Genomic DNA, 14253 nt, shown 5'->3' with positions numbered 1-14253 from the left:
TAAAAGAAAGAAGCCACTTTGTTCTTTTGGAAAACCTTTTTGAAATCCTACTTTCTCTAAGGATTGTGAGGGCATGATTCATTGATCATTTCATTTGGCAGTTTCTGTGGCACTTTTTCTTTTGTATGCTTGCCATTAGTCTTTTTTCTCCTATTAATCATATACACTTCGACTTCACTTTTTTTTCCTTTTGGATTTTACTCTTACATGCTTTTTAAAATTCTTTTTACATTCTTCTCAATTTGCTCTGCTGTTCCATTTCAGTGTAAAGAATATATTCACAGTCTAATTCTGATAACATTTTACTAGACTTTTAAATTTGCGGTCCTCCACCCTTTGATATTGAAAATGCTGCAGTGGAATCGTGACTAATGATTTCCCATGAATCTATTTCATCTTACACTGTACAAAATAGTGAAAGTAGTTGTACGTTCTGTGATTTGATTGTGACTTTCTGAAGAAGCACTTTTTGTCCATTTTGCTTCTCTTATTATTCAGGTTCCTTGAATTACTTCTAATATTATGAGAAAAGGAAAAGAACCTATCCCCTTTCTTTATCTGGGTACAGTTTTATAAATCCTTATAATGTGCTTTCTTACTTGCCTTTTTTAAAGCTAAGATAGTTAGCTTACAGGGATCCCCATAAGGAGATTACTATAACTTGATGGTTTTGGTGATTCTTTTTCTGATTTTAAATATTGTTTTTCGAAGGACAGTGATCGGATTGGTGCACAGCATTCCAGGTTGCAAAATTTTCTTTAGTGTTTTTCTTTTTCTTTGAATAGGACATTCATTTGTACCTTGCATCAATTTTCCCTATCTGCTTACTGATAGTCTCAAAAAACAAATTATTTCAGTAGCAGTCAAATATTACTTTTTTAAAAAATGCTTGATATGTAGTGTTTCATATGATGTATTTTTACCTTGAAATAATGTTAAGCTAATTAGTTATACATTATTGGATCCCCTTCGAATTTTTTTTTAGAACTTGATCAGCTTTAGAGACTGACCTTAGGACATGTTGCATATTCCTCTGTTAAATCAGAAATTTCACCCTTGAGTTATTTTAAGAACTGTTGGGTAGATACCATCTGGACTGAGCAATTTGTTAGTTTTCAATTTGTCAATTAGATTTAGAACTTCTCCTCTTGACACTACTATTTGTCTCACATTCTGTGATTTCCTGGTGATGTGAACTCAGTGGTCTTGCATATACTGCAATGAAGGTATGCTCTCATTCAGCTACTTTACAATCTCCACATTCTCCTTTAGTACTCTTTTAATTTCCCTGTCTTACAAAGGCACAGCTAACTACCTTCCTAACTAATTCCCCTTCCCCCCCCCCTCCACCTTATCATCATTGTGCATTTGTGCTTGCATTTCTTCCATGTAAGTTTCTGTTCCTTTTCATACTCCTTGTTTGAAGCAGGACTTCTATTTATTACAGCCCTTTTTCCACTTCCTTGACCGTGTGTCTTAATCATGGAGGTGATTTTTGAATTTGGTACTTTCTATTATTATTATGGATTGAGTAACTCTCGAGCATTCTACAGAGATGTAACCCTCTTGAGTTTCCTTTTTATCACTTTCTTCATTTTTAACAAGTTTTCTAATGTGTTTGTGCCACACTTCCTTGGCAGTTCTCCATTTATATACAAATTAGATTTTAAAGCAGCGTGATTTTGTCTGCAGTTGATTCACTCACAGATCTCATGCTAGGTCATGGTCACCACTTCACGTGAGGTACAAATAATTTTATGACTCTTACAGACTGAATTCTGAAGGCGTGGTTTATACCACTGACAAATAACAGCTAATTTTTTTTACCAAAGGGTGGCATTTATGTGTGATGGAAATGTATTACAGGTAGTCCTTGACTTGAGTAATCCTTTTATTATTTTTCTAATTTAGCAAGGCACTACTCTGTTCCTTTACAAAATGCAAAAAGGTTTAGGGTGCAACTATTTATTCTCTCCCCCCACTAACCTTCCAGGCTACTGTCAATAGCCAAGACAAATATACACAATAAAGACAACAATCACTGTATCTTTTTCCCTTTTGAAAACAAACTCTTTATGTAATAGCGGACCTGGGAACAAATTTAGACCTGAGCAGGATTGGAAACTCTGTACTTTAAGTCATATAAGAATAAAGGAAATAATGTGTGATATTGAGGACCCAGATTGTTGGGGGCAATATGCTGACTCTGTAAGCACCCCTTAGAGAGGGCACTGTGAAGCAGTAAATAAGACTAAGTGCTATTGCTATATTCCCATTTCTCTGTTTGGTATACATCAAACTATTATTGCTATTTGTTTATAATATTTATAGGCAACTGCATGGTCCTGCATGGTTAGACATTTATTTAAATGTTATTTATTAAGAGATTTATATTTATATTCACAAAATGTATTGCACAGAAATAAAACAATATAAAATTAAACAATAGCATTGTGCCCTCAAAAACGGTCAGTCTGGTTTTTAAAGTTCCCCAAGTATATTTCTAAGATGGCAGAATGTTTGAATTCAGGCTGCCCAAAACTGAAGCCAAAGTCTGACTAGTCATTTAGATGGCCTGGCTCAGATTTTTTCTGGCACCAGTTAAGTATTTGACAATTTTAACTTAATATTATACATAACATTGTGAAATCATAGCTGCCAAGTTCCTTAGCTGATGTTGGCCTTCCCAAGAACTTAGAACGTTATACTATATCATGTGATATATGTGGATCAAAACAGTGTGGCCTTTTGTATTTGATAGATAGAAATTTAGTCAGTGTGTGGTGCCAATAACCACTGGAACCACCACATCTAGTTTATGCCATAATCTTTAGACTTTGAGTTTCAGATATTTTCCATTTCTTTGCTTTCCTCTGGTATTCACACTATCTTTTTTTTATAAAGAGTTTTTATTTTTATTTTTGAGTAAACACAAAGACAAAACACACACAAAAACCCCCACAAAACCATCTTCCATTACAAATTGTAGAAAGTGTGTCGATTGGTTACAAAAACCTCCGTGCATCCCTTCCAAAGTCATCACCTACAATTCATATCAAATCATATTTTAAAGCAAATATATTTATATATATTACTATCATCATACCTCAACCTTCATTTGACTATAATTGTTTTTACGTCCTTTTATATAAAATATTCCAGATTTAAAGCAAAACCACATAATGGCATTCCATTAGCTCTTCCCAATATCATCCAGTAACATTACATCTTTATAACATGTTCTAAATAAAGATTGGTTATATTTAATAACAGAGTTTCTAAACCTCCTTTCATAGTTACCATTTGCAATTTATATCAAATTTCTTCTTATCAAACCAATATATATATATATATATATATATATATATATATATATATATATATATATATATATATATATATATGCATTAACATTATCAATCAATTATTTAACCTTATCCATTATCACTTCATTTTATACATGCTCTAAATTTAACTACATTTGATTTAATTTTGATTTAATTTTTTATTATAAGCTTATATCAACCTGTGTCTTTCTAGTAATACTGCAGTCTTATGTCTCTTGCCATTTGTGGCATTAGTATTCTGGTTATTTCCTTAGTAAGTTTTGTATGGACTTCTCTTCGCAACTTATTGCTTATTGCATATCTTGTATAAGCTCGAAACCCTCCATCTGCTTCTTCGATCAGCCTATCTTTGGTTATCACTAGTGTTCTGACAAAATTTCTCTCCTTAGTTCCATCAATTCTTCTCTCTTTTCTTCTTCTATACTTTGAAATCTGGGGTAGAGCTCCAGTCCATCTATCTCCCCTTTCCATATTCCATTCTTTCCATTTCCAACCAATTTTCTTGTCTCTTTGTGTATTTTTTTCCTTCAGTTTTTAGAACTCTGACCTCCACTTTCTTCATTTGATGAACACCCTCAATTTTTCTATCAAATTTTACTATTCTACGATCTATGTTCTCCAATCTCTTCTCAATTTTCTCTGTTACTTCTAATAATTTTTGAATTTCAAACATAATCTTTTGCAATGTTAAGGTTTCTTTTTCGTGTTGCACCATCCTTCCAACTTGTAAACACTGCCACTCTGGCATTCAAAACTTTTTATTAAATTTAAAGCAAGTTCATTTATAATCTTTCAAGACAAGGCTTTGTTTTCACTCCACTCCAGCTGCCAATAAAGCTCCCGAAGAACACCTGTATAAACAACCCATGCTCTTCTCACTATCACTCTCTGTAAACAAGCTGAGGAACCTTGAAATGCAAAGTCAAATGATCAAAGAGAAAAAAGAAAAGACAATATTTCCAAATTTTCCAAGCCTCCAAGTGGCAGTGTTACTTCCTTTCCCTCTGTTATTACAGCCCTCTTTGTATTCCTTTTATATCTTGTTTATATTCCAGGCTTAAAGAAAACAAAATTCTTAAATGGAGCAAAAAAAACCCATCCAATGCAGCATTATAAAAAAAAGGAAAAAGATTTTAATCCATAGGTATTAAAAAAAAAGAATATAAAAAGTAGTAGAAGAAAAACTAATCTGTTCAGTTTATAGAATAGGCAACATTTGCAAAAGTTCTATCCGTAAAAGAAATTTTTTAAAAAAGGATCTGTCTAGGGTAGCTTAATTCCGCCGCTTGTTCTCTTCTGTTTTCAAATTTAATTTAGCTTTAATTTTTGGTCTCTTTTATAATAATAAGATTTCCTCACCAGATGGACACATTTCCGTTTTCCTCCCGTTCCGGAGCTGTCCCAACTTCAGCAGCTTCAATGGCTGCGCTTCATTCAGCCTCTATTTATTTATTTATGTATTTATTTATTTATTTATTTATTATATAAATGAATTTTACATTGAATCCCTCTTAGCTGACAAAGTCTAAGGGCATTTTTTAAGTTGCCAAATGTTGTCTCTTAGCAACAAAGATTATAACTCCATAGCACTGATTTGAACTAAGATACTTAAAATAAGAGCCAGGATGTCCACATTTAGACTGACTATTACAGTGATGGCGAACCTATGGCACGCGTGCCACAGGTGTCACGCGGAGCCATTTGTCAGGGCACGCGAGGCGCTGCCCTGTCAGCTGGCCAGCGCGCATGCGCGCGCTGGCCAACTGAGTTCACCTTTTTAAAAGCCATTTTTCGTCCTCCCCAGGCTCCAGAGGCTTTATAGGAGCCTGGGGAGGGCAAAAAGAGCCTCCCCCACCCCCCGGAGGCCCTCCGGAGGCTTCAGGGACCGTCCGGAGGCTTCCCTGATGCCTTCGGAGCGCTGAAAATGACCCTCCGAGCAAACCGGAAGTCACTTCCGGTTTGCTTGGAGGGTCGTTTTAAGCGCTCCAAAGGCTTCAGGGACCATCCGGAGGCTTCGCTGATGCCTTCGGAGCGCTTAAAACGACCCTCAGAGCAAACCGGAAGTCACTTCCGGTTTGCTTGGAGGGTCGTTTTAAGTGCTCCAAAGGCTTCAGGGACCATCTGGAGGCTTCCGTGACGCCTTCGGAGCGCTTAAAATGACCCTCCAAGCAAACCGGAAGTCACTTGAAGTCCCTGAAGCCTCTGGAGGGCCTCTGGGGGGGCGGGGAGCCTCTTTTCACCCTCCCCAGGCTCCTATAAGCCTCTGGAGCCTGGGGAGGGCGAAAAAAGCATGTAAAAATGGGGGGGTTGCGCATTGGCACGCATGCGCACTGGGGAGGTCGCACATTGCATTATGGGTGCGGCATGCCCACACACGACCCCCCTGCGCTCCCCCCACTTGTGGCACGCGAGCCAAAAAAGGTTTGCCATCGCTGGACTATTGTGACTACTGTATATTTTATTTTTAACAACCAATATTTTGACTGTATTCTGGTCTGGGATTGTAAGAAAATTTGATTTGCTTTGATTTGGCAACAATGAAAGACATCATAAAAAAAATAGTATTTTCAGAATAAATGCAGATTAAAACTAAGAACCCAAGGAAAAATAACCTTTTTTGCCTGGCATCAAAAGAAAATCAGCGTAGTATTCAGACTGTAGGCATTGCAGAACATGAGTTCCACTACTGAAAAGAACTTCTTTCATATAGCCCACATGGAAAGACCTTCAGAATACAACAAACTACAATTACATTAGTTTTTGCTGTTTAATGGATGGTAGTTTTTTTTCTTTTACATTCTGAGAAGTAGTAGTAGTTTTTAACTTTTCAAGAAGAGAAGAAAGAGCAAACAAAAGCTGAGAATAGTTGCAAAGCTTGGTGTTGGAGAAAACAGCCATGGACCAAGGCAGTCTACTTGATTGTATGGGTAGGGACCTGCTGGATCCATTCTAAAAAGGAAAACGGGCAAAGCCACATTTTTTCCTAGAATAGGAAGTCACCGGAAGTCACTTTTTTCATAGAATTTTTCTATGACTTGACATTCAGGTGCTGTTCCTCATTTTAATTTTAACCGTACATTAATTTGGAGAACAAAAAGAAAAGTGCTTTAGTTGTCTTTTATACTATCTCCTGCTTTATTTTCCCTCCAACTCCTGCTTTGCATGATAATCTCTCTTGAATTATGTTCTTTCCAAGTACCAGAGGGGATTCTCATAAAATTTTAAACTCCAAAGACTTGTGCTCTGTTCTAAAATGTGCTTTGTCATTGTTGAGAACAGTGCCTCCTATATCATGTCTTGTGCAACATTTCAAGATGCTTTAGTTAGTGAGAGATAAAAGCTAAACAATATCTTATTATCAGTTCAGTTTTTCAAATGTACAACCCTGAACCTTTTATATTTCATAATTAGTTACCTAAATAATTAAAAGCTATGAAATTGCTTATATTATTTTTGTCCAATTGGAACAAATAAAGAAAAAAAAATCCTAGATACGTTCCACCAATAAGGGAAGATAAAATAGTGGATTCTAGTTTTTGAGTTTTTTTAAAATCAATTTTGTGGTTCATATATTGAAGTTTTTATATTGTAGTTCCTGATCAATCCAGAGAATGATTGTTTAGCATTTTCTTTTACATTTATGATTTGTTGGACACAGACTTAGCAAATAAAATAATGTTAAACTCTGGCTCCAGGTAAAGTTGAAAAACATAATGATGATTAAATGTTTTTTGACTTCAGTGGTACATAAATCACACAGCAAACGATAAGGGAAATGTGATTGTCAAGAGAGATGAAATATTATCAAGAGCCCTTTGTAGTACTAGTTCAATGTTTTAAAATACATTTGTGTCATTACAGGGTAAGTAACAACATGTGGCATCATTATTCTGCCAATGTGCATTTGCCATGGATATTCTAATAAATTAATAATTTCTGGAAAACAGAGCTACCTCAACAGCTGTGTAGATCCTAAATTAAAAAATGGGTAGAGGTCCCCTCATTCTTCAAGCTAGAAATATCTGGTCAAAAAACATATTATGAGATGGCGTTAACAGCACAAACAACTTTGTTGTGCCAGGTTCTGTGGGACTGTCTTTGGGCAATCTTGCCCAGGGAGATTGTGGCTGAAAGGAGCATGCAAGACTTAGTTTTATAAACAACAGCTTGTGCAATTGAACACTTTAAAATAAAACTCAGTTTATAGTCACCGTAAGTTTAAATGTGTTATTATTCCAACTTCTTGTAATAATGGAGCCCTTCCAGCTGAAATTAAAACATGTGATTAATAACTTGGTAAATAATAGAGTCCCTTTATCCATTGAATGAGGAGCTCTGGAGGCAGTCCGAAAAGCAATGTGTACATTCAAAAGTAAATATATGCTGCCTGTGAGAAAAACAGCATCTTTGTTACTGTGTTGTAGATATTTTGGTACAAATTTGCTGTGCAGTTTGACGATATCTCACTAGTCTTAAAACTGTACAGATGAGATGTATAAACCCCCCCCCCCAACTCCCAAAGCTTGTCTTATAGTCTATTTTATTTATAGGTTCAACAAGTACAAACTGTGCAACAAGTGCAACATGTATATCCAGCCCAGGTGCAGTATGTGGAGGGAAGTGACACGGTCTACACAAATGGAGCTATGTGAGTAAAACATCTGGGCGTCTATGGAAATAAAACATTTTCATCCCAATAACACAGAGAATTGAACAGATTTTTTCCCTACAGTATTCAACATTCTTTAGAAAACGTTTCATCTCAGATCAAGGGTTTTTTATTTTCAAAAGTAAAAATGAAGTAAATCTTTACCAAAAGAAAAATATTATTTTTTTAAAAAAAGTATACAATATATAATTTTCTGCATTTCATAAAGATATACAAATAGTCCTCAACTTATGCAACCATCATAAATATGAGCCAGTTGTCAAGCATCCAAATGTAAATCACATGACCTTGGGGATGTTGCAACAATCATAAGTGTGAAAAATGGTCATAAGTCACTTTTTTCAGTGCCGCTGTCACCTCAAATGGTCACTAGATGATCTGTTGCAAGTTGAGTACTACTGTAGGTACTTTGATTATAATAATTTTGATATCTCCAGTCTTGTTGCAACATTTCCATTTTTAAGTAGAATTGCTTTTGGAAAAGAGCGTTAATAGCCTGTGATTCAATAGAAAGTTTACATGCAGAAGGTCCAAGTTGCAGTATTCAGCACAATTTCTGGTGACTAAATTTTACATTGTTCTTTTAAACTTTATTTCTAAATAAATCTGCCTAAATTATTACATTGAGAAAAGTTGTTGACTGGAAAACTTGGAAAGATGCTGCCAATCACAGATGTCAGGGCTTGAATGTAAGAAGTCTAATAATGCCCTTGATATAAGGAAGAATGTTTTTTTGGAAGATTTTGGTAATTGTCAATTTTATAATACATTCTATAAAATTTACTTTATAATTTCAATTATAAGCATATATGGCAGTGGTGGGTTTCAATTTATTTTGCCGCCACCACTACTGGTTCGCCTGATCCGGGGCAAATGGGCAGAAACTCACCTCTGATATATGTTATGTTGAGATAAACATAGTAAATTCTTTGGACATTGGTATCAATAGGCAATCATTTTCACATTATGAACTGGTAATAATCCTATGTGGAAAACTAGGATTTAAATAAACAATATTGATAAGATCTTATGCAACATATAGCATTGTATAGCAATGCGTCAATCTTCTTTATTGCATTTATATTTTTCTGTGTACACATTTATGTCAGGTTCATCTTATTAACATCTCTGCAATATATCATATGAAATTGAGGCCGAGGAGAAGGGTATAGAATAGTGGGTAATTATCTGTGCTTTCCGATGTTAATTGTTCATAAGGAGGAGGGGGAAATTTATACTGTAGCTGTTCCTGAGCTACATCTTCCATCAGTCCCAGTAAGATTTGCAGAGATTGCATTTCAGAAATATCTGAAGAAGTTCTTTTTTTCTTCTTCTGAGCTATGAAATCCTATCTCAGGTATAAATATTGCTAATTCTGAATGTTTTTCTTAGTTGTATTATATCCTTCTTCTTTTGAAATTATACAGAATACAAAAAAGTTGATCAGTGTTTCCCCCATAATATGATTTCATCAATTAGCTATCTTTCATTAATAGCAGTCTTTGACTGCATTCTGTTATATCTTCTGTTGACAGCTTTCCCTGCTGTATTCTTAACCCTGGTACAAAAGAAACAGGATTATTTTTAAATGCGTAACTAGAAATTATGAATAGCATGGCATTCAGAACAGTAGGACTTTCTGTCAAGTATGTGCAGCAATTAAGGTATCGGACTAAAGGAGATCCAAGTTCAGGAACATCCTTAGACATGGAAACTCACAGGGTGATTATGAGACAATAATTCTGTCTCAGCTGAACATACTTCACAGGGCTTCTGTAATGAGGATGAAGAGAGACCTCTTTGTAGGGTGATCCTTATGGCATCTTGGCCATTGAGATTTTTTTTAAAAAACAAGCTCAGGCCCTTTTATATATGCTTCAACATAAAGAACTTTGTGCAGCCATTTCTGAAAATTTTGCCCTTTTTATAACAAGCCCCCTTCCAAAAAAGAAATGTAATTCCCAGATTTCATTTCCAGAACAGTCAGTTGGAAAAATCCATAACATCTATTTACTAGTTAATGGTTCTAATACTTATACTTTTTTAATGTTGGTGTGAATGAGAAAGAGAATGGCAATTGGTCTTACCTGAACTGCTATTTTCGGAGCTGGGACAGGAGGCTCCAATAATGGTATTATCACACCCAATTGGTCACGAGACTGGGATGAAGCTGAAGCCATACCTCTGTGCTCCACCCTTGACTTTCCAGTTTCATCTAAGCGAGCTTCCCCGAGACCTGAAAACAAGGCATAAAGGAGAACTCCCTCCACCCCTGCTAGACTAATTAACCTAGGGCGGGAACTGGAGCCTCCTGTCCCAGCTCCGAAAATAGCAGTTCAGGTAAGACCAATTGCCATTTTCTGGAGCAAGGAACAGGAGGCTCTAGTAGTGGGACCTACCAAAGCTAAGTCCCATGGGTGGGAAACTAACGATTAGCAACAACCTGCTGTAGTACCCTACGCCCGAATGCAGCATCAGCCGATGTGAACGCATCCAACCTGTAATGCCGAATGAACGGCAATGGTGAAGCCCACGTTACTGCTCTGCAAATGGGGAACCTATGAACCACTGAAGGGCACAAGTTGGAGACCCCCTCGAAGAAACCTCTTAGTGGGTAATTGGGAGAGAGAAACCGAGCACTCGCCTGGGAGAACTGTATCAAGGGCAGCAAGCTGCCTACGCATGGTGCCCAGGGAAAGCCCCTTATCCAACCCGTCTTGGACAATGTCCAGGACCTCTGGCACTGAGGCCCAGGTGGGCACCATCTGGGTAGCCTGACACCAGGCCACAAAGAAGGCCCAGGTGGAGTCATAGATCCTTGTAGTAGACTGTCTGTGCGAGGCCTCTATGGTTCTAATCACTCGTAGTGACAAATGAGCATCCCTCAGGCACTCCCGCTCAATTTCCACACAGCTAGTTGCAGCCAGTGTGGCTCCAGGTGTACTAGCTTCCCCTGCTGCAATTTTATCTCCCCCTCCGGAATCCGCCATGGAGGCTAGACCGACAGAGCATGAGATCCGCAAACCAGGCCCTCCGCGGCCAATGCGGTGCGACCAGGATCAGCTCTGCCTCCTCTCTGACTAGCTTCTGAAGTACCTCAGAAATGAGGAGGAGGGAAGGAAAAGCATACAGCAGCCCTTCTGGCCATCTCGTGCGAAGGGCGTCGACCCCCTCCGTTCCTGAGCTGGGAACTGAGAAAAGAACCGGGGAAGTTGGGCGTTGGCCAGAGTGGCGAAGAGGTCCACCACCAGTCATCCGAACCTCTGGCAGATGCTCTGGAACAACTCCAGAGGGAGGCTCCACTCTCCATTGTCCCCAGTTTCTCGACTCAACCAGTCTGCTTGATGGTTGTCGACCCCCATGATGTGCTCCACCCGGATCGACTGCAGGTGTCTCTCTGCCCAACTGCCTAGCAACATTGCCTCAGTGTGCAGTGCCTTGGAACGAGTGCCGCCCTGCCAATTGATGTGGGCCTTGGCTGCCACATTGTTGGTGAGAACCAGGATGTGACGACCCTCGACGGAGACTCGAAAGTGTCGAAGCACCAGATGGACTGCCCAGAGCTCCAACCAGTTAATATTGTGTCGGAGCTCCTGCCATGACCACCAATCCTGCGCCATCTGAGACCCCAGGGTCGCCCCCCCAGCCGAACAGACTGGCGTCCGTGGTTAGGACGAGGCGCTCCTGGTCCCTGAAGTTGCACTCCTGGAGCAAAGCTGGGGATAGCCACCACTTGAGAGAGATCAGTACCTGAGGGGTGGCCTTGACCTTGGCCGGTGAGCTGCCGGTGTTGGCCCCCTGGAATGGCAGGAGTCACCACTGCAAAGTCCTGGTGTGCAACCTCACCCATGGCACTACCTCGATGCAGGATATGAGCTTCCCCAACAAGCTTCTCCTGCAGACCTGCTTAATCATCTTAACCAAACTGTACCTGTGGTCCGGGGAGAGGAAAACTTTCCCTGAACAGGAATCTATAACCACCCCCCAAGTGGAGGATTCTAGTGGACGGGGAAAGAGAACTCTTGCCAAAGTTAACAGAAAAACCTAACCGTTGTAAAGTGTCTATAACCTGCAAAAGTTCCACTCTAGTCTGACTCGGGGACTCCCCCTGGATGAGGATGTCATCTAGGTAGCAATGTAATCTAATGTGAAACGCCCTTAGGTGTGCTGCCACTACAGCCAGCACCTTGGTGAAAGACCTGAGTGTAGAGGACAATCCAAATGGCAGGGCTCTATATTGGTAATGACACCCAAGGTAGGAGAACCAGAGAAAGCACCTATGATCAGGGAGTATGGGAATATGGAGATAAGCCTCCATGAGATCTGTAGACACCATGTAATCCCCCTATCGGACACCTGCCAAAATGGACTTAAGGGAGGCCATCTTGAATTTGCGGTAAACCAAATGTTGGTTCAACAGCTTCAAGTCAAGAATAGCTCTCCAATAGACTTGGGCACCAGAAACAGGTTTGAATAGAACCCCCAACCCACCTGGTCCATCGGGACCGGTTCCACTGCAGCGATGTCAAGCAGATGTTTAATAGCTGACACATCAACCTGCATTTCTCTACGTTTTGGGCTGGGGAAAACATATGGAAGAAATTAGGGGGAATACAAAGGAACTCTAGGCGAAGCCCATGAGTGACCGTGCTGAGCACCTAGGCATCTGATGAAATTTCTGCCTAGGCCTTGGGGAAGAGAGCCAGGTGACTGGCAATGGGTGGGGTCTGGCCCAACCTATTTGCCCCAGCTGTAGGAGCGACCACCTCCCCCTCAAAAGGGACACTTACTCTGTTATGGGAAGCGAGACCTGTCCCTGTTGTAACTGTGCTCGGGCTGCCTCTCTGACCTGGGGGAAGAGTGCCTGCTCTGCTGAGCTTCCTGTTCCTGAGGTCGGTACAATGGCTTGCGGTAGAATGGAGTAGACTTTTGCTCCGCCTTCTTCACCAAAGTGGGCAGGACTTTTCTCTTATTCTTGTCCTCAACGAGGAGCAGGTCAGGGGCGACCCCGAAGAGGAAGTCCCCCATGTAGTTGGTCGATGCCAACTGCCACTTTGACTTGTCCGCTTGCCACCCCCCCCCCCCGAACCAAAGAGGACGATGAGTGGTAACAGATAACGCCATGGCCCTGGAAGCAAACTTCATGGCATTCAACGTGGCATCAGCCAAGAACTGCACCACCGCCACTAACTTGTTTAGGTCCTGGTGCAGCCACACCTCCTCTGGGAGAATGCATTCCTGGATTTTCTCTATTCACAAGATAGCTGTGCGATTGAAGAATGAAGCTGCTGCTGCTGCCTTGATGGGCCAGGCCGCAGACTGGAACGTCTTCCTCAGCGTCATCCCCACCTTGCTGTCATCTGCTTTAAGATTGTCAGCCACATCCTTGGCCACCAGAGAAGCAGGGGACGCCAAAGCAACCACAGGTGGGTCCACAGTGGACAGCTGTAAGACCTGGGAAAAATCTGGCTCAATATTGTAAAAATGTCTATCATTACTGCCAGGGTTAGGGACGGCAGCAGTCTTCTCCCATTGCTTCTTCACCACCTCCAGGAAGAGGTGAGGAGCCGGGATCTCCTCCTCCTTCCTCTCCGCCTTGGGCTCAGAGAAAACAGGGCCCCGAGGTTTCTTCGCGGCAGTCCCCTCTGTAGCACCATCCTCAGCCCCATCCTTCGTTCCTTCCTTACCCCCCTCCTCCTCTTCCTCCTGTGCAGTAGCACGCGCTTTGCGCAGAAGAGAACGGAATAAATTTTGGGGGGAAAGGTCAATAAAGGCCGGAGGATCCGGCTTGGCATCCTCCTCATCCTCAGATAGGTCAGGGTCCCTTTGGGCCTTATCCCCTGCTACCGAACCTTCACTAACCAGGAAAGGGGAGATGGGGTGGTTCACAGGAATGGAGGAGGGACGTGTCTGAGGGAGTTGGTTCTAGGGAACCTGTCTTGATCTGATACCCGGGACCTGGTGGTCTGCTGCTGCATGGCTGTTGCAATACCAGAGGAGATGGCCCTTAATGAGACTCTGCAACCCCCTGGGAAGATCATCCACATCCAGGGAATCCCAGCAGGAACTCCCAGGATCCTGAGCTGCCCCAGGCAGGGGAGCCAGAATAGGCCTAGGCAATGCCTGATCCCCTGTGGGATCCTCATGCATACAGGAATCATCCAGATCCATTTCCTGGTCCTCTAAGAAAAGGGGTGGAGATGGAGAAACCTCCCAAAAAACCTCCCTAGGGGATCC

The 14253-nt window shown here is 40.7% G+C and overlaps 1 protein-coding gene across 1 annotated transcript in view; it reads left to right on the top strand.

Annotated features, from left to right (window-relative positions):
- The window catches only part of RFX3 (regulatory factor X3), a 192687-nt gene that overhangs the window by 98600 nt on the left and 79834 nt on the right, over nt 1–14253 (top strand). The window contains exon 3 of the mRNA XM_081942899.1: nt 7898–7995. Coding sequence (XP_081799025.1) covers nt 7898–7995 — 98 coding nt within the window. The remainder of the gene's footprint in view (nt 1–7897; nt 7996–14253) is intronic.

Source organism: Natrix helvetica (genome assembly GCF_964273705.1).
Source record: "Natrix helvetica genome assembly, chromosome: 2".
Lineage (NCBI taxonomy): Eukaryota > Metazoa > Chordata > Lepidosauria > Squamata > Natricidae > Natrix > Natrix helvetica.
This window is presented reverse-complemented; position numbering and strand designations above follow the sequence as displayed.